The following is a 24,665-nucleotide window of genomic DNA, read 5'->3' on the forward strand; positions in this document are numbered from 1 at the left end:
TGTTATTGTCTGCTTTTATTTTAGTGTTTTGTTTATGTATTCATGATGGGTTTATTGTATGTGTTGTAACCCATAGATATATATAAAGGCTAGATGGCTTAAGGCGGAGTCACCAGCGTCGTTGAACGGCCGCCATCTTGCTACAGTGCCTTTCTGGTACGTTCTATGGTAGCTGGTGACCTGCACAGACAAAAATACTCATAACTCGCTGAAATCTTGACGGATTTACAAACGGTTTGGTTTATTACAAGCATATTCCGTTCCCGAGATACGACCAAAAAAAAAAAAAACACTAAAAACACTATTTTTTTGATGGGCTCCAAATTACACCAAAATTAAACCGAAGCATCTATGCCATGAGAGGGATTCAGGCACAAAGTTTCATGCAGTTTCATCCATTTCCCTAGGAGTTATGATCATCTGATGTTGCCATACTAACCCAACAACAGATGCTCATAACTCCTAGTAGCTCCCTGTAGCAAGATGGCCGTCATGCGACGACGTCGCTCTCCATTGGCCGGCAGCGCGGGTAAGCTATCTAGCCTTTATATATATCTATGTTGTAACCCACGTATTTATGTGTTTTCGTCAAGTTTTTTATTGTGCGTTTGTGTTAGAATAATTGTTTAGTTTTTTTGATTAGGGGATGCGGTTACGCATAGAAGAGTGGGATTGGGGTTTCTCAAGGGCAGTCTGACTGAGTGTATGCCTGTGTATATGTTTTCATAACACTGGGCCAAATAACCAGTCTGTATTTATGTATTACTAGTGCAGTGCCCTTTCCCCCCAAAACACAACCCCATGGGCATGCATCGCCCCCCGCACATGCACACACACTGCACTCCGTCAGGTCCCCCCTAAAGCACACTCCCCAAGTTTGAAGTCGATCCAACAAACGGTTCTCGAGATACGCGAAGGACAGACATAGTGAAAGTCATGGAATTATTGTATGCCCCGTTCCCCCCTTTCAACACCCCATGGGTGTCCCCCCCTCCACTGCACTCCCGTCAGGTCCCCCTAAGTGCATTCCCCAAGTTTGAAGTCGATCCGACAAACGGTTCTCGAGATCCGCGAAGGACAGACATACAAAAGTCGATCAGACAGACAGTATTGGAGGTACGTGAAAGCTGTGATGCTATACGTTGAATTGCACAAAGTTTACAGCTGGAATATGTGGGGTTCCCAGCAACACACCCGCCAAGTTTGAAGTCGATCGGATGAATGGTTCTCGAGATACAGTAAACCGCTTTTTGTGTTGCCAATAGGTGGCACTATGACTATGCATAAGTCCAAATTGCATGAAATGCGGCACCGCACTCCATCCAGGTCCGAGCAGCGCACTCGGTCCGATAATTATCGTGCATCCCTAATCTGAAGGAAAGACATACAGACAGACATACTTACATAGAGACGGTTTTGCCTTTATTAGATATATATCCACCTTATTTTTTAATGCCCGCTGTACAAATAATTGTGGGTAGAAGTTCCGGTTTAAGGTGACTTATTGTTGCAGCTTGCCATTTCCTAAAACGGTATTCTACTTGATTTGAAAAGATGGCCGCCTACACTCCCTTGTACCCTGGCTGAATAGAGAGCCGCAGTAACAAGTCCGGAAATCATCGATGCTAACAGCCCTGGTTCTTCACAGTTTTCGCCTATGGGAGTTTTGAATGGGTTTTTGGCGCAATGCTTCTAATAATCTCTCTGGGCAACGCTGGCTTAATCAAACGCGAACCAGTGTTTAGTAATATCATCTTCACACACGAGGACCACTTTTACGAGTTTTGAAGCTTTTACGTGCCGTTAAAAGGGCGGCTAGCTAGCAAACGGCTAAATGAGACTACACTTTTGAGTCGATGGGGATATATACGTCAATAACGTCACCACTTCAAGGACGAACACGGAAATTATCTTTCCCTCACCTGGTTCAGCCCCGTTCAGCCCGGGGTAATCAGTGCACACATCAACAACAGTCCAGGTTGAGTGCTGACGTGACGTGGAAGCCTATGCGACAGTGTGTAGTTCTGGATTAGCTTAGCACGAGCTTTTTACCTCTAGGGCTCGCAGTTACGCTTCAAAACTCATGAAAGTGGTCCTCATGTGTGAAGATTATCCCGCTGAACCTTGGTTCGCGTTTGATTAAACTTGCGTTGCCCACAGACATTATTTGAAGCATCGCGCCAAAAACCCATTCAAAAATCCCATAGACAGAAACAGTGAAGAACCAGGAAGTTCGGTACTTCCGCATTCAGCCTACAAAAATACATCATCCCTGTGGCTCTCTATTGAACATAACTAATAAGTATGTAACATACCAAATAAAACAAACAGTAATGTCTTTATTTGATGTAGAATGCAGAGGACATGTAACTGTTTCGTTAAACTCGCGTTCCAGGAATATTGTATTTACTGCGCTGCTCTAAAATAACATTAGTGACGCACGGCTCAGAGAGCCTGTTCGTCGTAGAAGCCACTCGCTTTGCACCAGAACACAATCGATTTGGGGGTGGAACACGCCAGGATTGGCCAACGCCAACGCCAGTGCCCAGAACTGTCGAATCAAATCATCGACAGAGACGCTATGGCCCGCCTCCCAGTATTTTCAGTGTGCAGAGATAGATAGATAGAACGTTAGAAATATAGCCAGCCACGTTATAAACAACTAACCAACGCTGAAACCAATGGAAACGGTTTTTCCCGAAATGGTTAAAAGTTATATCAATTTGGTCATTCAGTGGCGTTTTACTGCCGTGCCATGTAACATAACTAACTAGCGGCTAATATTAGCCACAGTAGGCGATTACCCATGAATGCACTGCACTCTTAAAGGGATATTTATGGACGAGATTTTTGCCCAGCTGGACCTGATTAGTGATTTGCTCCGTTCGCCCAGACGGGTGTCAAGCTGTCAGCAACAAGGCTGGGAGAATCACCCCGGAAGAAAAACCCAGAGGCATCATGGCCGCTAGAAATAAGGTGGATAAAGAAGCGGGAGACATAGCTCACAGAATGCAGGGAAACAGTGGATGGATAAATCCAGAAGGAGGCGGTAATGCAACATACAGGATGCCAACTGCCATAAAACACAGAAGAAGAAGATATAAAGAAGATACTAAGTGGAGAGTATAGGGGGGATTAATGAGGGCTAGTCAGGCTTTGATAATGACGTTTTGAGCCAGCGTGTGGCGTGTGCTCCCTGAAAGCCCTTTGTTTAGCCCATATCGTCAGCCGCCATCTGTTAATATAATAATCCAGGAGCAAAATCATCAATCCCCCTCTTTCAGTTGTTGATCTTTAAAAGCAAAAAACAGCTGTTCATCTGTACTCACCAAGTCAAAACGCAGTAATATATCTGTTATGATGGATTGTGACTTCCGAATGACCACGAATCTCTGTTGTCATGTTGGCCACGTCCTACTCCTCACAGGGAGTAATGACCTTTCACACGAGTGTACTTGTACAACCGGAGTGACAGATTGTCTTATGCCAGATTTCTTTTTAGAACTGACTCTTTCATGTCATATTTTTCACCTTAGTACCTAAAATGTCAAACCTAAAATGTCTAAAGTGCCTAAAATGTCAAGTGGAAATAATATTTGAAAACAAAATCCATTTTGCCAAACATTTAACAGAAAATGTTGCTCCCGATGACTTGAGTCCGATTTGACAAAGGTTATTGAATACCATGTTTTGCGAGTGTAACTGATGGTCACTGATGGTCGCTTCACTACACTGTCTCATCCAGTTCACTTTAAATGGCAAAGAAGCAATATTTGAAATGAGTAGTGAGTTTACCCCACTGGGCTGTATCACTGATACCTCTAACGAACAAACCACAGCTTGGCTCACCCGTGTTAGAAAAATAGGAGTCTGGAGACTGGACTCTAATGTGGCATCAAAGGGGACTCCTTAGGCATTTTCCGACGAAGGAACTTTTTCATCAAGAACAGTTGGAAGAACTCTCCCCTTTCTGTTGTGTTTGCACCACAGGAACTGTTTCCTCCCTAATACTACTCAGCCAATTCCCCCTGCTGTCCTGGTCATTGCTCCACCCCCTCTGCTGATCTGGGGAGAGTTATAGACTAGCACATGCTTCCTCTGATACATGTGCAGTCGCCAGCCCCTTCTTTTCACTTGACAGCGGGGAGTTTCACCGGCAGTAGCCAGTATAGCACGTGGGAGGATCACGCTATTGCCCACAGTTCCCCTCGCCCTGAACAGGCACCCTGACAGTTTCCCCCCAGCTAACGCTAAATAGCTAATTGTTAGCCAAGCAAGTGAGAGTTCACGGAGGATTTAATCCTCCGTGAACTCTCACTTGCTTTGCTGTGAAGCTACTAGTAGTGGTTAGCATGATAACCACCGGCCAGTGGCTTACGTCACTTCATTGTTCCTATTGTTGGTGCAAATGTAAACAGAAAAAAGGTGAAGGTATGGAGTTCCCGGCGGTGGAGCTCCCCAGCTGGGCAGTTCCTCTCACGGAGTGCCCAGAACAGTTTGGTCTGAAAACGCCTATTGACAGGAAAGATGAGATATAGGGCTTGTTGCAATGTGAAGGGTAATATTCCAGGAAGATGTATAGATAATATATAGGCTATGTCTGTTTTAAGGTGGGCTTTTAGTTTTAACAGCTTTTCTCCTCTCTCTATTCCTTCCTTCCTTCTCTTCCTTCCTTCATTAAATTCAATCCACCCATCTCTCTCACTCTGTTCCTTTCCACATTTCGTTCCCGTCTCCCTCGGCCAGGCCGGGCCAGTCTGCACGGCAAGTCCTCCCTGCGGATAGAGAAGGTGCGCTGGGATGACCAGGGCTGGTACGAGTGCAAGGTGTTGATGCTGGAGCAGCAGTATGACACCTTCCACAATGGCAGCTGGGTGCATCTAACCGTCAACGGTAAGGGCCAAGAGCGTGCAGTCGTTCAAATGGCTCAAGACACACAACAGACTTGTCTAAAGATGTGCTTACAAGATGCAGAAGATGCTAAAATACTGGTGTAGAAAATGCACACACACACACACACACACACACACACACACACACACACACACACACACACGCTATGGTTAGACTGGTATATCGGTTCACTGATATATCAGGTTAATATTGGCCTTTTAATAGAAATTAGATACCTGCCTGTCAGTATCGAGGCTCTGATAAAGTGGATATGATGCCATTTGTTGTGGCATCAAGTGGCTGGCGACTTCACATGTATCGGAGGAAGTGTGTGCTAGTCTACATCTCTTTCCAGATCGGCAGATTGGGTGGAGCAATGACCGGGAAGCAGGGGGAATTGGGGAGAAGAAGGGAGAAAACATTATAAAAAAAGGAAGAAAATTGACCAGATGGTCTATGCCGTAAGAGGCATAACATTAAGGAGGCACATAAGACCACTTCAAATGTTAGTTTTTATTGATATGAAAAAAAGTGAAGAGTTTATGTTTTTCACATCATTCGTGTTTTTTTCCCTGTCGGAAAGTCAAGTTATTTATTTGAAGGCAAATCCTCCTCTTTCACTCACTGGGCTTTGTGCCCTGACATGTAACCTTTGTGCCCTAAAAGAAATGTGATGCCGAAGGCCAAAATAATAGCCTTGCCCCTAAAATTATGAAATGCCAGCCCTGTATACTGCTATTGTCCTTCAAAATCAGTCCAACCCTGACGCACGCACGCGCACGCACGCACACACACACACACACACACACACACACACACACACACACACACACACACACACACACACACACACACACACACACACACATACACACACACACTTATATATACAGTAACCCGAAGGTCACAGGTTCAGTCTCCACCACAGCCACGTGCCGTGTTAAAGTGTTCTTGAGCAAGACACTGCACCCCTGAAAGCTGCCTCACTGTGCTGGAGAAGAGTGCCGGTTAAACGCCTGAAATGTAAAAGACAACAAACAAAAAAACAGTCCGAACACAAGCACAAACACTCATGGGACTTAACGTCTGTCACAGAAGCACACACTAAGAATATCCTTGCTCTCACTCGGTAGCTGGAGCATTCATCGAGTCACTTCATCAGACGACATACAGTGACGCTAGTTGCCGTGGTAACAGACACACCAGACACGGTCCTGTACCCCCCTCCAAACCCCCACCCGCCCCCCTTGCGGTCACAGCACATTAGCTCAGTTTCATCAGTGTTGTTCTTGTTCTGTTTGCCTTCACCTCACGCCTCCTCCCTCTCCCTCTCCCGGCTCTGGAGAAATGCCAAGTGCCTTAAAGACCTCGGGGCTGCAGCATCCTCTCCTCTTGTCTCTTTTCTGTTTTCTCTGTCTCTTTCTGTCTGTCTGTCTGTCTGTCTGTCACCCCTCCGCCGTCACTTAGTTGTCTTGGTTGCCATGTCAGACACAACTCTCAGCACGTTATCACTTAGTTGTCTTGGTTGCCATGTCAGACACAACTCTCAGCACGTTATCAGTTCAAACAGGGCTAATAGAAGCTAGTGGCAAACGCATAACAAGTCGATTTCGTCTGTCAATGGGGTGTTGTGCAGGACACGGCCGACTGCTCCGCTAATTGTCCCAAACTGTTGAATTCAATTTTGGCCAGGAAAAACTAGTGGGGTGAAAAACAAAAGTCGCACTACTGTTCATGCTTTTATTCACAAGAAAAGGAATTTTGGTGATGAGCAAGTGGTAAAGTCAGATACAAACTCTCATCCGAATTTGCGGCTGAGTTTGTCAGATTTTCACTCAGAAGAGAAAGACAGAGCAGGAAGTAGCCAGGGCCAGAGCAGGAAGTAGCCAGGGACAGAGCAGGAAGTAGCCAGGGACAGAGCAGGAAGTAGCCAGGGACAGAGCAGGAAGTAGCCAGGGACAGAGCAGGAAGTAGCCAGGGACAGAGCAGGAAGTAGCCAGGGACAGAGCAGGAAGTAGCCAGGGACAGAGCAGGAACTAGCCAGGGACAGAGCAGGAAGTAGCCAGGGACAGAGCAGGAACTAGCCAGGGACAGAGCAGGAAGTAGCCAGGGACAGAGCAGGAAGTAGCCAGGGACAGAGCAGGAAGTAGCCAGGGACAGAGCAGGAACTAGCCAGGGACAGAGCAGGAACTAGCCAGGGACAGAGCAGGAACTAGCCAGGGACAGAGCGGGGACAGAAGGGCAACCTGAGAACGCAGAATGCAGTGGTGTATTCAGCCCTTTCAAAATGTAAGCTACTAAGCTTGTACTGAATAAATAGTAGAACATGCGACGGTGTTAAATTGCTCAATTAAACTTAGATTATAGAATTTATGCATTTGTCTTTTTATAGTGTTTATGTGAACAAGTAAACACACGCACATATTATCACTGGCCTACAATTTGAAGCTATTATAAAGAAACGATTTCTGTCTATTCCGGGGGAAAATACCGGACTTGAAGGTTGTACAGTAGATAACACATAACCATGAACCAACTGATGCAACGTGGTACAGTATGTCCTTGGATGATGTAGCTGGACCAATTGCATGACCGCCACACTACTACTACTTAACCATTGCATGTCACACGAAAAATGGACGTTGATGACGTGATTCTCTCAGTACGCACGTTTTGACGCCTGGCTCATCAAGGTTCAGGGCTTTGGCGCATGCTGATGCCGGATGAAGTCCGGGCCGTGCTTCTATTTATAGTCCCCACATTTGCAATCCACCTCTCCTTATCATTGTGGAACATTGGGGGTTGTCAGCGATTAGTCTGAGCACTTTAGCCGTCAGCGTGGCCGGCATCGAGGAAGTAAGTGATGCATAGATAGTGGGAGAGAGTGCTGCACGCTCCTGCATCTCCCCTTCCAACTGACACTTCTGCTTCACTCCTGTGAACCCTTATCGCCCGCACACTCCTTCCTGCCACAGTGTGAGTTTGCTAGAAGGAAGTAGGAAAAGAGGACGGGCTGTGAGAATGATGTCATTATTGCTGATTATAAAGTTGTAGGTCAAAGTGAAAAGCATCGCTTAGTGAATGCAGCTGGAATGTTGTAGTGCCTGCCCACTAACTAATAGTCTAGTATCTGACATAATGCTTAGCCCAGTGCTATAGGTATGGCTAACTAATAGCCTAGTATCTGACAGAATGCTTAGCCCAGTGCTATAAGTATGGCCTAAGATTTTCTAGGTAGTTCCTTCACGTCAAATGCAAAGGAGAGGACAGGTGTGCTGAATCGACACATAAGCTGCTTTCACACATGTCTGGAATTCAGGAGTTATCTAGAGGCCATCCGTATGGCGGTCTATGTGTGAACAGATTTTGGTGGCTCATGCGCGCTCCCGCGAGCCTCCTCCTAGCCAGAGGGAAGTGTACCCCCAGCCGTACTGCCAGGAGCGGATTGTCCCCCCCACCCCTCCAGAGCTCCGTGAAGTAGCCAGGTCAGTGAGTGCATGAGGACAGAGACAGAAAGCGATTGTGACAGATTATTATTATATAAATAGTCGATGTGAATGAGCGAGCAAAAAAAACATCATGCCGTTTGGTTTCCAAATGAAGCTCAAACCTGCTCCGTGTGCGACAGCCAACATGTTGCTGGGGATTGAAAGGCTCATGGCTCTGATCTGATTTCATGTCTGCTTCGCACAGCACACACATTTAATAAGCATTTTTGGACGCGAGGGTCGTCCCGCTTCCCAGTATTGGACATCGCTAGGTAGGGTATCTGGATCTGGTTGCGTTCATGCCTTTGATTTAACGTTTACACAGCGTTTGTGAAGATTCAATGGCAGAACCGCAAATTCCAAGTAGCGTCAAGTCAGGCAGTATAAAACGAAAACTTCCGGGTATAACCTTCGCAATAATGGCAATTAAATAAAGTAAATGCACGTGTAATGTTTTTTTGTGTGTGTTTCGAAAGATACAGAACGGAGATAAACTGGAAGAATATCTGCTCCCTTCGAAAAGTCAATTTTAACCCGTAGTGAGTCGACATTCTGATTTTTTGTTACTAAGTAATACAACATTTAATTTATTTTGAAGCTAAAAACATCTAGCTTCCTGTATTCTGTATAATTCTAGTAGGTTTGATGCATTTTAGGACTGAACATAGCAAAGACCTGTTTTGTTTGTAGTGCTTGCGACTCGAGGAAATCGATGCATCTGGGCGTGAGTTGTAGGGTTGTTTAATTAATTACTAACGTTATGCGCAAACGATTATATGCCATGAACGTTAGGCAGTTATCGCTCATTATGTATTTTTAGTTTTCACAACTCCCCATTGTGTGGTCATGCCCAAATTCCCCCACCCCCGCCCCCGCCCCCTCTCTACTTTACAAACTCTGCGGAGGTGCTACTCATGTGAGAATGCAATATGCCTCATGTGTGAAAGGGTACACTTCACGTATCATCCGGGGCAGGCTCAGTGGGGAGCAACCCTCACTTGATCCGGAGTTCATGTGTGAAAGTAGCTATAGAGTTGCATGCTGTACCCACTGTGAATGAAGAGCATCATTCACAATACAATGGGCAGTTCCTGGCCCCCTGGGGTGTTACTGTCCACTTTCATTCTATTCTTTCTAGGGATGCACGATGATATTGGCACACCAACAGTATCGGCTCATAAAGGCTTCAAAATGAAATATCGGCATCGGCCCGAAAAACAAACATTTCTGCCAATATGACAGGCCGATATCATCCAAACCTGTTTACGGAGGATCAATCTTACAGTTTTGTTTGAAAGACAATGTTACATAAATAAAAATATGTTTTACATCACCTACCGTAAGTTGAAGTAGTTTTCTTAATTTGCCCAGTGAATGTGTACATTAAAAAAAAACATTGCATTATGTCTGCATCTGCCAGTGGGCGATCACAATAAGAGTAGACATAATAATGTGATAATTCCACTACAGGAGAGACTTGATGTTCTCTGAAATTAGCTGGGGGGAAATATGTGCATATATCGGTGTCAGCAGCAGCAGAGTTAGAAAATATCTGCATATCGGATACCAGCAAAAAAATAAAATCCAATATCGTCCATCCCTGATTATTTATTTCCTTCATTAAGGTATTGCCCCTTTCTCCCTCACAGTTCAGGCCCCTCTCAAATGGGAGGTGATGCCAGGAAGCGAGGTTCAGATCTCCCAGGGTTGGTCTTCAACTGCTCCCCCCAAAATAGTTCCAACACCCCCTCCCGCTTCCCATCCCTCTGTTCTGCAGCAGCCCTCTGCAGTGCCTGTAAGCTGCACAACAGCCCTCTCTCTCTCTCTCTCTCTCTCTCTCTCTCTCTCTTTCTCTCCCCCTCGTTTTCTTTCTGTCTCCATTCCCTTTCTGCCCCTCTGCCTTTCTCCCTGTCACTCTACTTCTTATACGTCTTCCCTTCTGTCTTTCTCTCTGGTTTGTGTCTCTCTCACCCTCCGTTTGGCACTCATGCGCACACGCACACGCAGCACTCAGCACTCTCTGTGTTCCTCTTCCTCTTTCTCAGCACAGGTTGAGGTCTTTGAGGAAAAGGGGATAAAAATGTCATTGTGACCCAGCCTTCCCCCGTCATGGTCTAAAAACAGAATGACACAGGACCACTGGCCACTGCTCATCCCCTATAGGATTAAAGAACAGAGTCCAGAATGCAGCTCCAAAGCGCCCAAGACAGAATGCTGCATTATGCTACTAAAGACATTATACTCGTTTTGAAATGTAACAACAGGATTACCGTATATTGCTTTTTAAAGAACATTTCACCCACAACTTTCTTTTGCATTTGTCTTTGCTAAAACATTGTTGAGTATAAATAGCCAAATAGACCAAAATAAACATGACAGAAGCATATATCATTGCTGTGAATATCTGATTAGAGCAGTGTCTTCATGTCAAAGACATCTACAGTATATATGGAATTAAAGGATTTTCCTCACTGGCTATGTTTACACACATGCGAGTCACCCAGCTGGCGACAATACTCGGGTTAAGGTCTCATTTGGATTAAGCTGTCTACATGACCCTTTGATACCCTACAATTGAGTAAGCCTCTTGTATGGTATTATTTGGAAATGGTCGGTAATAATGTATACAGTATGTAAGTATATGTGAATTATAGTAAGTGGGCGAAGAAGACATGCAAAAATACTGGTATGTTTAAGGGTGGCACACATATTTGGATGGTATCTTTTATTCCAAAGTGACCTTACATTAAAAATAATAATCCTAAAACAGATTATTCTGAGCTCACGTCCCTTCAAATGTGCAAATGATAATAAAAGGAGGGCAACGGCATTCAATGCAGGTGAATGGAAGTTGAAAGAAGGAGCTCTTTGATCGCAGATGGGGTAATACAAAAGTAATCAAAGAAAGATTGATCCAAGGCACTCTTCCCAATTAAAAAAGCTATAATTAAAGGCTTAGTTCATAGTTGAACAGATACAATGAGCAAACATGTTTGGGCCTCACACAGCCTTCATCAGGGCAGCAATGACATAGTTCACATCACACACCACATAAAAAGGAACACGATCAAGTTGACAGAGCAAGATGTTGGCGTCATTTATTTCCTTATCGCTATCATAATACAGCATGCAGCGGGCTAGCTAACTTGGGGTATGCTAGCTAGTTGGTACAGCGGCAGCTGTGTGCAGACGCCCTCGGGTTGGAGAGGCAACTCAATGAATGAGGCCTGCTATTGTCCATCCACCATCTCCCATAATCCTCACGAGCCACGTGACTGCGGCTCTGTAGCTCAAAACGGCAATTGTGGTTTCTGTCCACTAGAGTTTGCTAGCAGTCCATTTGTGGTCACCACAGTATAACATTTGTATAAGCAATGAATGATACATTCAAAATTGTGCTGTACACAATATCTCATGGTACAGCACTCCTTTTCGTATATTATTGCTTAAAAGAATAGTTCACACCCAAATTAATATTCCCCTGTAATTAATAAGTGACACCAGCACTAGGGGTGTTCCGATTGATGATCAAATCCTATATTGGCGATTGGAGGGGATGATCGGCAATTGGTTTTCCTCCACTTATATTCAGGTGATTTTAACTTGTGTACTCACCACGATATGAACTATTAATCCAAAATTACGAGACACTGTAATTTTCCAAGCAAATACATAGCTGGAACTAACGTTACTTCCGTCACCCCTCTACTGCTGTGTTGACTGAGGCACAGGTGCTGGGTGCAGGAGAAGGGAGGGGGACGAGAGCCCGCTCTGGGGGAGCGACTGAACGGGAGATGTGATGTCAAATCGAATCGCACTTAGGTTACGCAAAAACCACGCCCTGTGCCCGCCTACGCAGCAGTCAAGCGCCGGGATTGGCCAGGAGCAAGTCTTTTGTCTTCTTCTTTTGACAGCTGGAATCTCCCACACCACAAACACTGGAGGGCACGTAGCCCAGCGATTTCATGAACCAACTGAATTGCTCTTGAGAGCGGACATTGAAATGAATTATGGTCACCTAGCTTCCTTAGCATAATAATAATAATAATAAGCATAATAATCATTGTAATCTACTAGGGGTGTCACGATACACTCATTTCACGATACGATACACGATATTGGGTTCACGATAACGATACGATATGATATTTTAACAATATTTTTTTTAACAAGAGTAAATAATTTTTATGTATTTATTTATCATTTATTTAACCATGTGAGTCCCGTTGAAATCGAAACCTCTTTTCAAGGGAGCCCTGGAAAAATACTGGAAAAATAGTCTTTCATTTGAAATACACAAAATACAAAACAAATGCTGTTTTTGGAAATTGTAATTATAATAACTAGAAAACAACATGGAAGATAATGCTTCTCTTGCAATAGAATGTGTCACACTGTCACAAACTAAATGTTTGTTGCATGGTGAAAGAAAAATAAATTATACAATCTATTTCTTAGATAACTCATGCTCAATGGTCCCTAAACTTATGTAATCTTATGTACCCCTTGAGCTGTTTTGCCATGCCAGTAGTAGTCTACCCCCTCACTCATGCGTGTTGATTCTGCTAAATTTGTTCTATTATTATTCAGGAGCAACAACAATCTTTTTTTTTTTTCTTTCTTTTTTTTTACGATTTTTTTCTGACGATATCGATATCGTGACATTTCGATATCGCAACGAAATATCGTGACACCCCTATAATCTAGTTAGTTAGTTAGTTATCCTTTATTTATCCCCTTGGGGAAATTCATCCTCTGCATTTGACCCATCCTCTACTAGGAACCTTCCTAGAACTAGGAGCAGTGGGCAGCCACTGTGCAGCGCCCGGGGACCAACTCCAGTTCTTTTGCCAGTACCTTGGTCAGGGGCACTGACAGGAGTATTAACCCTAACATACATGTCTTTCTTGATGGTGGGAGGAAACCGGAGCACCCGGAGAAAACCCACACGGACACGGGGAGAACATGCAAACTCCACACAGAAAGGACCTGGGACGGACCGGGGTTCAAACCCGGGACCTTCTTGCTGTGAGGCAACAGTGTTAACCACTGAGCCACCGTGCCGTCTACACAATGTACACAATCTACAAAAACATGCAATAATATAAACAGTGTTGTGTTCACGTTCATAGCTCATATTATCATAATATAATGTATCATATCGTTAATTTCAAGCTAAATTCTTACCCAGAGAAAAGGTACAGCACTGAAAATGTAACAAGCAATAGTTTTTTAAACATCTTTATTTTAAAAGATGAAAAAACCCAGTTGTTTAGTCCCAAGCTTCAACAAGAAGACATTGTTTTATCTCTAAAATCAAATACAATAAAAAAATCCAGTCCACAGTTTTTTCTACATTTTTCCCCAGTCCAGTCAGCTGTTCTACAGAACAGCTGGGAATCCCTGTTCCAGTCCCAACAAAAAACTACAAAAACATTCACAATTGTGAAATATTGTCTAGTTGTCTAAAGTTAAAGTTGGAGTGGTGTATTGGGTTTACCGAAATCATGTTGGCAGCAGCACGCCGAACTGCATGCAGGCTGAGGCCTTGTCAGTCTGCTTCTCGCGCACCTGGAGCTTGTCAATAAATCATCGTCCCATTGGCTCACGTGAGCATGGGTGCCTGGCCAATCCCGGCGCTTGACTGCTACGTAGGCGGGCACAGGGCGTGGTTTTTGTGTAACCTATGTGCGATTCGAAATCATGCCCCCATGCTGCTTCCCTAGGCTGAAAAAAAAGTGTATAAGCTGTACTTTTGATGTAAAAAAGCTATTAGATAGCTGAAGGAGCAGTAAAGGGAATCAGATAAGGGGCTTGCTCCTTTCATTTCATGCATCTGCCTAAAACTAATACAAAATACTTCTAATGTAAAAATACTTTCCAAATCTATTGACATTGACACCAGTACAGCCTCTTTTAGATTTGATAAACAACACAACCCGATCCTCACCCCCCGTGACACATCTCAACACCACCAGACCCCCCCACCCCCTCCACCAAATCCTCTACCTCTACCTCCGCCTTCCCACTCCTCTCCTACCCCAACAGATTTCCTGACTGGCAGGAAGCAGCACGTGAGGCTGGGCAAACATACAACTGACTTTCGGTCTATCAGCACCGGCGCTTTCCATGGCGGTGTCCTCTCCCCATACTTATTCGGACTATACACCAACAGCTGCACCTCCGGTCACTAGTCTGTCAAGCTCCTGAAGTCCGCGGATGATACCACTCTCATTGGGCTCATCACAGACAGAGACAAGTCTGAATACAGGCAGGAGGTTGACCACCTGGTGACATCAAAACAACCTGGTGTTAAATGCTCAGACAGTGGAGATGATTGTAGATTACAGGAGGAACCCAGCGCCACCTTCCCCCATTACCTTGGGTGACTCCCCAGTCAACACTATGGAGTAACCATGACCTAAAATGGGAGCTGAACATCAGAGCTCTCACCAAGAAGGCACAGGAGTGGATGTACTTTGTGTGGCACCTGAAGAAATTCAAAGTGCCAAAGGCCACGATGGTGCACTTCTACACCTCCATCATTGAGTCCATCCTCACCTCCTCCATCACCATCTGGTATGCTACTGCCACTCTCAAGGACATTAACAGACTGCAGCGCATTATCCGCTGTGCTGAGAAGGTAATTGGATGCAACCTGACATCCCTCCAGGACCTGCATGCAGCCAGGACACTGAAGCGGTCTCGCAAGAGCATGGCCGACTCCTCACACCCTGGTCACAAACCCTTCAAAACACTCCCCCTCAGCAAGAGAATGAGGTCTGCCAAAACCAGAACCACTCGCCATAAGAACAGCTTCTTCCCAACCGCCATCAGCCTCACCAACAAGACCCAAAAACCCCTTCCACCAAGGACCTCACCAACATCCCCCACAAACCCCACTACCTCCTCCTGAACTTACCTGATAACCCCCACAGACTCATATCTAATTTAATGCCTGTTTAATTGGACTGTAAATTCACTGCTTATTTAACACCTATTTAACTCAGACTGTAAATTTCATGTAAATTCAATGTAAACTCATATTGAACTCGGACTGTAAATTCATGTAAATTCACTGCCTATGAGTCTATTTAACTTAGACTATAAATTTAATGTAAATTCAACGTAAACTCATATATTTAACTCGGACTGTAAATTAATGTAAATTCACTGCCTATTTAACACACCTATTTAACTCAGACTGTAAATTTCATGCAAATTCAACGCAAATTAATATTTAACACATTCACTGCCAGCCATTTTTTTTTTTACTGTAGGTAGCTTCTGCCAGAGGGTTTTTTTGAGGATTCTGGCTCATCTTTCAAGACCCGAGGATTCTTTTCTGCTAAGATTTTGTGAACACAAAATATCTCAAAAGAACTAATAGAATGTGTGCTTTCTCTGTCTAAAAGAGTTAGTTTGTAAAGTTAGTAGTTATGTAGGCATTAGCACTTGAATACAGCATGGTTTCAGCATCTGAAAATTTAAGCTGAGATAAATAGCTTTTTGTGAAATTCAATAGAACAGTCACTTTAACCATTCATTTTTGGCATCAGTAAGACGTCAGACATCTAAACAATAGTTTTGAACAGTAATTTCCTCCATAACAGCAGGAAACCCCCCTCTACTTCAAACTCCTCCCTCCGTGTGTGTTCTTCTTGGCTTCAGCGGGCGTGTCACAAGCTCGTTTCTGCTGCTGCTGCTCCTGTCTGCTGGCGGCCGCTGGGCGAGGATGGGCTCGCTCGTTTCTTGGGGTTTCGGTTGAGAAACCCCAAGAAACGGGGTTTCTTTTGCGATTCTGGTCTTATTTATGCTGCGTGTATCAAAGTGTGTTGCACCCATAATCTATTATGCAAATTTGCAATCCCCCACCGCCAGCAATCAGCGCGAAAGCGAAAGCATTTTCGCCAATCCATTTTACAGTATGAGAATGGTTTCATCGCGCGTTCCCCTGCAGTTTTGGCTCGGCTTTTTCTAGAATGGAGAGCACTGTCGCCACTTAGTGGGTCGGTGGAATGGGTTGTACACGTTCGGTGGCTTCAATATTTATATAAGAGATGTAAAAGGGTTAGATCAACGTTTTTTTTTTTTTTTTACGTATTAACACGTCATTGGCAGTCAACCGTTGGATTTTTTTTGACGTATCAACACGTCATTGGCAGTGAACGTGTTAATATCCACAGAACACTCCTCCACTCATGTACATATTGTATATATATATATATATCAGATCAGCCTTTTGTATATATCAGTGGTGGCTGGTGAGCTTGGAAACAGGGGAGGAAGCTAGTGCGGCGACCGAATTTGCTGTCCCAAATTTGGTCTTTTTTTTTTCACGTGTGTGCGCGCGTGCGCGCGCATGTGTGTGTGTGTATTTGCCATGTTTCCCATGCTGTCAAGCCTCTTAGCTTTCCACCCAGTGAGGAGCATTGCATTAGCACCCAGTGAGAGGACTACAGGACGGAACAGCACCTGGCACCTGAGGCGGTCCCAGGGAAAATATGACGTGCTCTGCTGCTGATACTCTCACCCACAAGCAGTTTTTGCCCAAAACGCCCAAATCTCATTTTAAATTAGCATTAGGATTAGACTGTTGTGATGTCATTATTCAGTTTTAACCATCAATAATTGTTCCTTTTCTCATTATTTCATTTCTCAGAGTAAATACTGTATATTTATTTCGAGATTTTTGTCAATTATTTGTGCTGTTATGGTTATAATTAGCCTAGTTACTCACTTCTACACTATCTTAGATTGTGTTACTTATGGATGGCATGGAATTATAGTGAAAATAGATTATCCCCCCTTTTTGCTGGGGACCCCACTTTGAAAACCACTGGCTTAGGCTAGAACTGTTGCGAGAAGGTTTCAGGATTTATCTCTATGCATTAGGCTGTGATTACTATTTATATAAATCTATTTATTCACATAGATTCATGATATATTATGGTATACAGCCTACCTGTGACATCAATGTTTTGATTCATCCTATGATGTCTCACACTCAGGTGTGCTTTCACAAGACAGGTGTTGTCCATTCAATCAGCTAACCTGTCTTTATAATGGCTGTCTTGCACTGTTTGTATGATACTTGACAAAGTCTATGGCCGAAACTGTTGTCAAATAGCGTTAAATTACACTTAATTGCATCTGGAACGAGAGTGTGTCTTCCTGTGAACAGTGCTGCACTACTCATTTAGTTATCAACTTTGGAGCATTATTTACCCCCCCTTCCCGACATCCTAGGTTGACATGCTTCATCCCAATCGATTCCTTATTTCTTCTACTTTCATATGATATAAAGATCACCACTCAAGCTTTAAAATTGAGCCCGCTGTCAGCTATCGATTTACAGGCCAAATTCAGTTAAAAAATGTGTGAATTTAAAGTTCGCGGGTTTTAGTATAAGAAATTACAGGATGAAACTTCAATACGACAAGAATAGCGCTGCTCGGTGAACCATTTCCACGCCGAATTTAATAGAAGGTTCGGATAACTTGAAATCAATTGACTTACTTGAATATCCGTGCTGTCTGTAGGGGAAACGCTGCAGTCGAGACGTTGCAAATATTCCAGTTTTCTGACATTGCAAAAAGCCCGTATCGCGCAGCTCGTCTCCCCGCAACTCGAAACTCGTTTTGGTGGTAATCCAATATCAACGACTGTCTGGCTTGTGAACACTTACTGATTGATAAAAAAGTAAATAAAAATAAGAGGGAAATATGATATGCTGCTACTGTCTCAGTAAATCCTTCCTGTCAGGTCAAGCAGTGGATTTCACCTCCTTGATTCAGCGTGAGAGACCACAGACCAGGCAGTGGAACAACGTTGCCGATTTTCAGACGTATTCATCAGCATTGGACAATACAGAATGTCAATCAATGTCAAGCAATCTATCTATCAAACAACAACCAATTAGGGTTTCACCTGGTTTCACGGGCTAAGGGAGAGCTCCCCTCCTCCTCAATCTGATTCGTTGGAAAACACATCACTCTCACTGTTTTCTGTGAATTGCAAGTCTTTTTCAACCAATCTTATTTTTTCATTAGATAAATTACCAAATAAATCAAGCCCACAGGGCGGGTGTTTTTTTAATCCCCTCCCCCATGCTGGGACCAGGGCCAGAGTGACTCGTCTGCATGGAGCTATATAATGAATGAAAAAATGAGCGTCTGCACATAAGAAAAAACACATTTGATTGATATTTTATTATAAAAAAAAATATGAAAAATGAAAAATATAAAAATAAAAAATAAAAATATTTTTTTTTAATATATATATATTTTATATAAAATCCCCAATCTAATAGAGGAGGACCATCCTCCTATGCCTCACTGGAAAAACCTCCTCTGGTATATATATATATATATATATATATATATTAGGGCTGTCAGCGTTAACGCGTTAATCGCGCGTTAATGCGGGCCGACCATAACGCGTTCTTTTTTTTAAATCGCGTTAATCGCATGCCGCTATTTTGTCCCTTCATCGCACCCGTACTTGTAGTCAAGCCGTTCGGTTTCCTGTCTCCTGCTTGTGCAGGAGGCATGGAAGAGAACGACAGCAATACGCTTTTAAATGCCTCGTTTTACTTTTAACTCATTGAGTGCCAATGACGACTTTAGTCGTCAATTGCTTTAGTAACGTTGAGTGCCAAAGACGACTAAAGTCGTCAATTGCGTTTTTTGACGGTGGGACGTGGATCTAACCCTCTTACATCGCCTCTTACAATATGGGAGCTATTGAATGTGTATAATGATGGTCTCGACCTAGTTTCAAGATGAAGACCAGACACGCTGCCTCACGCCACACGTAATCTAGAGACATAGCGACCTCAGCATCACATGAAATCCTAGCGTGACGACAAGTGCAGTAATCCCAGAGTGACGTCGTTAATGTCGTCAGCGCAGTAGTGACGCACTTGCCTAGGTGACGGCGTTAATGTCGTCAGTGCCGAGGCTATGACGTGGCAGTATTTATAGCCACGCCGAGCGCACCACAGTCCTTGTTCCCTGCCCTCCAGCCGCTGCACTAAGTGATCCAATTCCTTCTCCGGAAGCCGCGTTTCACTGATCTGTTCCCCACCTTGCTGATCGTTGCGGCTGCTGGCAAACGCTTGCTAATCTCACTCGTTACTTTCATTGCTGCCGTGCCGAGTTTGGATGTCAAATCTAGCCAGGTACGAAGTTCAGTAGGATTCTTATGCTTGTTCATTGCACTTACTGTCTCCGGAGGAAGGATCTCTCATCGCAGCTCCCGCTTGGCTAGTAGCTCCTCCATTGATAAAACCGGGCAGGCATTAAGATCCTCAAAGCGTTTAGCCAATATCTCCGCATCCTGACTGGGGGCAGCCACGAAGAGCTGTTAAGTTGTGCAAAAACTTTCCATCTCCAAGCACAAGTTTTCAAGGAAGAACTGCACTTGCACTGCTGTTTCTCTTCTGCTTTAAGCGGTTAGCTCCCCTGCTAAAGAGCAAGACTCCCATCATAAACGTTACGCCGGACGAAGACCAGTCTGTTCTTGCCGCGCCGATCGTCCAGTAAGAGGCACGTCCGCCTCCAGGTTTTGGAAACTCCGTCTCCCACAAAGAACAACTTCAGGCCATGGCTGCTGGCTATGCTACTGCTAGCAAGCTATCGCTAATCACAAACGTTAGCTAGCATCAACGTCAGGTGTGCGGGGGCCCTCCTGAGTGACGTCACCTCACCGACAAGGACGCTGGGAAATGGAGTCGCCTGCGTTGTCCTAAAGTTGAGTATTCAATCAAGCATATATCATCATTTCATGTAGCCTGGTGGATAAGCTACTATGTTGGCATGTTGATCTGTTTGCTAACAGATTGATTTCGGCAATATCACCGATGTTTACTGGCAGGTATTCATCACCACAATGCTGGCATGATGTAGCCTAACTCTCATTCTGCTATATTATCTCGTGCCTCTAGCTGAGCCCCGGTGCACTCTGGTGGCGTTCTATTGTAACTACATCAATGCAAATCACTCAGTGGGTGGTGCACAGCTCAATTTCAGCGATTAAGTTGGAAATGCTTGATCTCAACCATCACGTTCAGGAATATGCTTTATCAATATACTTATTGGAAGTGCTAGATTTTCATAAATTGTTTTTTCAAATGAAACTTTGAAAATAACTTCTGCCATTAAAAGGATAGATAGATGGATAAAGTGCCTCGTTATGTATTCAGGAAATTAGTAAGCATTAAATAATTCGGATCAAACCATTTAATCAAAGTAATACGAAGCAGCTGGTAAAATATAAAGTAAGGACTTGCATCATTGCTGCGGGTATAAGGGATAAGCTTTATTTTCACATTGAATTTACAGTAACAATTAAGATGTGTCGATATAGTCTTGAGTCCGTAAAATTTGGTTGGTACTTTTATATTATAATTATTATAAAAAAAAAAAAGAAAAAAAAAAAAAAGCTGCATGAACCCTTGGTGAGAAATATTTGAGGATTATCGAGTTCACTAATCTCTCAGCTTCAGCCAAGTTCTTGTAAGGATGATTGCCTAAGCATATGTGCGGCTGAATTTCCCGCGACATCTTGGGACGGCCAGTCTGTTATAGAGTTTCTTGTCTGGTGAGTCCTCCTCCCTGAGGAGTATGAACAAGATATTCAACAACAAAGCTAGCGGCTAGTCCATTCTGCCGGAACACATTCATGTTGAGGATGGCTCCTCTCCTTGCTATTGTTTACTAGTTACATCATGGCATGCTGTCATGAAGGTCAAAGCCGGTAAAGTAACGGACATCTATAGGCCATTGTTTGGCCAGCATACGTTAACGTTAGAAGGGAGTCTGCTGGATAGGATAAAACAGTGGAATTTCTCAGATAACCATCTTGGTTTAAGTTAATCATGACTCTGCCGCTGACCTCTATCCTTAGTTCTTTCATGTATGTTTAATCATTGAAGACAGCTGTCAATCAGGAGGAAGTCAAGCGTGTTTTGGGGGGGGATTGATTTTATTTGACATAATTAAATATTCCTTTGCTTTCCCAACCAGTGACAAAATACTAATTTCTTATTCACTTTATTTTAAACAGACAGGGATGCTAAAGGCTCAACTGTTATCTCTCAAACTAATACTTGATCTGTCTATGATTTTATTTGACATAATTAAATATTCCATTGCTGTCCCAACCAGTGACAAAATACTAATTTCTTATTCACGTTATTTTAAACAGACAGGGATGCTAAAGGCTCAACTGTTATCTCTCAAACTAATACTTGATCTGTCTATCCTCTAAGATCCATACCGCATGAGATCCTGACGTGGGCCAGGACTAACTCTGTTCCTGACTTGAGTTCGAAGGGAAGGCGACCTCCCGCCGCCGTCTCCTCCGCAAATGATGAGGACTCCCTCGTCAGCTGCTCTCTTCACTCCTGCACTGGCACGTCTACCCCTGCAGCTGAGACGTCTCAGCATCTATTCTCAAAGCAATGGGACATTGGTCTTCTGCACCATTCAAACGTCATATTCGGTCAATGACATCTCGGCTGAACAGGCCATGAGCACTAAACCTAAGGAGACAGCCATTATGTTAATTGCTGCATTGGACAGTGGTTGGCTGTGTTCATCGTACTGACGCATTCCGCAACCTCCATCCGGCAGCCGACCCGTCTCCAATGCCGCTTCCCCCGTTCTCGGCCCTCACCCTCTCATGAGTCCGGACCCACGTCCTAGGCCCCCGGCACTCCCTCACGATCCCCGCCTCACCCAGCTACTCCACGCCGCTCAGTCCTACATCAGGGGGGGGGGCTGGCCAGCTCCACAGCCAGAGCCTACAACGGCGCCTTCATCTCACCCCACCATCTCATGACAAGAACCTGGTTCACTCTTCACCTCAAGCGGATCCTCCAGATGTGCGACCTCCCAGCGGAGCACTATTCCGGCCACTCCTTCAGGATCGGCGCGGCCACATCAGCCGCCGCGCAAGGGGTGTCCTCCGCCTCCCTGCAACATATGGGCCGCTGGTCCTCGTCAGCCTACGCGGCCTACATCCGACCAGAGCAGGCCGCCATATTGTCTGCCCAAAGATCTCTCCTCCCCCAAAGATCTCTCCTCCCCTAGGCGTCACATGGTAAGCACATGGCATCCATTCCTGCATTCCTCGCAATAGCCGTTACTTCGCATTTCATTGGTGGTGGACTCCCCGAATCGGTGTCGATCGAATTGATTAAGCGTTCTAGGTGCCGAGCAGCCCGCAAGTGTTCCGGGTGTCGAGCAGCCCGTAGTCTCCCCACTAATTCAGACCCCAGTGGACTACTCGAAGTGTTCTAGGTGCTGAGCAGCCTGCAAGTGTTCCAGGTGCCGAGCAGCCTGTAGTCAGGGGAGGGGGCTCAATCCAAATCTCAAAACCGAGGGGGCTCAATCCAAATCTCAACACTGAGGCAGCGTCACTAATTCTTCGATCTAATTGATTAAGCGTTCCAGGTGTCGAGCAGCCTGCAAGTGCTCGGCGTTGAACAGCCCGCAACAAATCACTAATTCCGACCACGGTAGACTACTCGAAGTGTTCTAGGTGCCGAGCAGCCTGCAAGTGTTCTAGGTGCCGAGCAGCCTGTAGTCACACCACTAATTCAGACCCCAGCAGACTACTCAAAGTGTTCTAGGTGCCGAGCAGCCTGCAAGTGTTCCGGGTGTCGAGCAGCCCGTAGTCTCCCCACTAATTCAGACCCCAGTGGACTACTCGAAGTGTTCTAGGTGCTGAGCAGCCTGCAAGTGTTCCAGGTGCCGAGCAGCCTGTAGTCAGGGGGGGGGGGGCTCAATCCAAATCTCAAAACCGAGGGGGCTCAATCCAAATCTCAACCCTGAGGCAGCATCACTAATTCAGACCTCAATAGACGACTCGAAGTGTTCTAGGTGTCGAGCAGCCTGCAAGTGTTCTAGGTGCCGAGCAGCCCGTAGTCACATAACTAATTCAGCAAGACCTCAGTAGACGACTCGAAGTGTTCTAGGTGCCGAGCAGCCTGCAAGTGTTCTAGGTGCCGAGCAGCCTGTAGTCACATAACTAATTCAGCAAGACCTCAGTAGACGACTCGAAGTGTTCTAGGTGCTGAGCAGCCTGCAAGTGTTCCAGGTGCCGAGCAGCCTGTAGTCACATAACTAATTCAGCATCACTAATTCAGACCTCAGTAGACTACCCAAAGTGTTCTAGGTGCCGAGCAGCCTGTCAATGTTCTAGGTGTCGAGCAGCCTGTAGTCTCCCCACTAATTCAGACCCCAGTAATCTACTCGAAGTGTTCTAGGTGCTGAGCAGCCTGCAAGTGTTCTGGGTGCCGAGCAGCCCGCAGTCAGTTTGGGGGGGGGTTCAACGCCGAACTATGCCAACGCCGAATCAGGCCGGACTGGTCACGCCGAACTATGCCAACGCCGAATCAGGCCGGACTGGTCGATCATCCCGCGCCCGCGCATCGCGGCGCCCTCGCCCGGTCGATAGGTTCCGTAAGTCGCCGCGCTGCCGAGCCAACCGGTCGGCGACAAGCGTCGCCTTCCGCCCAGCGCCCGCTGTATCGCGAGGCGAGCAGACCGGTTGGCCTTTCAGGTTTCTCTCTTTTGGGGGGTTCTCCGAGCAGATGCCCTCCCGCCTCAAGAAGAGAGGCATCTTGCCACGGAGTCACTACGCCAAAGAATCAGTTGCCATGCTGCCACGCCATCAGAATTAATGCCATACCGCTTCAGGCCATGAATCCTATCGCCATGCCATACTTTAATAAAGCTTGCTGATTAACCTTACCCTCTGGTCTCTCATGATTGAAATGATGGTCTCGACCTAGTTTCAAGATGAAGACCAGACACGCTGCCTCACAACACACGTAATCTAGTGACATAGCAACCTCATCATCACATGTAATCCTAGCGTGACGACAAGTGCAGTAATCCCAGCGTGACGTTCGCGTGATGCACTTGCCTAGGTGACGCCGTTAATGTCGTCAGTGCAGTAATCCCAGCGTGACGTTCGCGTGACGCACTTGCCTAGGTGACGGCGTTAATGTCGTCAGTGCGAGGCTATGACGCGGCAGTATTTATAGCCACGCTGGGCGCACCACCGTCCTCTTCCCTGACCTCTAGCCGCTACACTTGAGCTGATCTAATTCCTTCTCTGGAAGCCGCGTTTCACCCCACCCACCTCCCCAGTCCACCACCAACGTATTGACTCCTGAAGAATCCCCTACGGGGGGGGTTCTCTATTCTAGCCCGAGCAGATGCCCTCCCGCCTCAAGAGGAGAGGCATCTTGCCACGGAGTCACTACGCTTA

At 45.2% G+C, this 24,665-nt stretch overlaps 1 protein-coding gene across 1 annotated transcript in view; it reads left to right on the forward strand.

Annotated features, from left to right (window-relative positions):
- igsf9bb (immunoglobulin superfamily, member 9Bb) overlaps nucleotides 1-24,665 on the forward strand; it is a gene marked incomplete at both ends in the record, with an annotated part of 258,140 nt that overhangs the window by 101,124 nt on the left and 132,351 nt on the right. Inside the window, one exon of the mRNA XM_083640982.1 lies at nucleotides 4,747-4,893. Within this exon, the coding sequence (XP_083497108.1) occupies nucleotides 4,747-4,893 (147 nt within the window). The remainder of the gene's footprint in view (nucleotides 1-4,746; nucleotides 4,894-24,665) is intronic.

This window comes from Poromitra crassiceps (genome assembly GCF_964638095.1).
Source record: "Poromitra crassiceps genome assembly, chromosome: 1".
Classification (NCBI taxonomy): Eukaryota; Metazoa; Chordata; class Actinopteri; order Beryciformes; family Melamphaidae; genus Poromitra; species Poromitra crassiceps.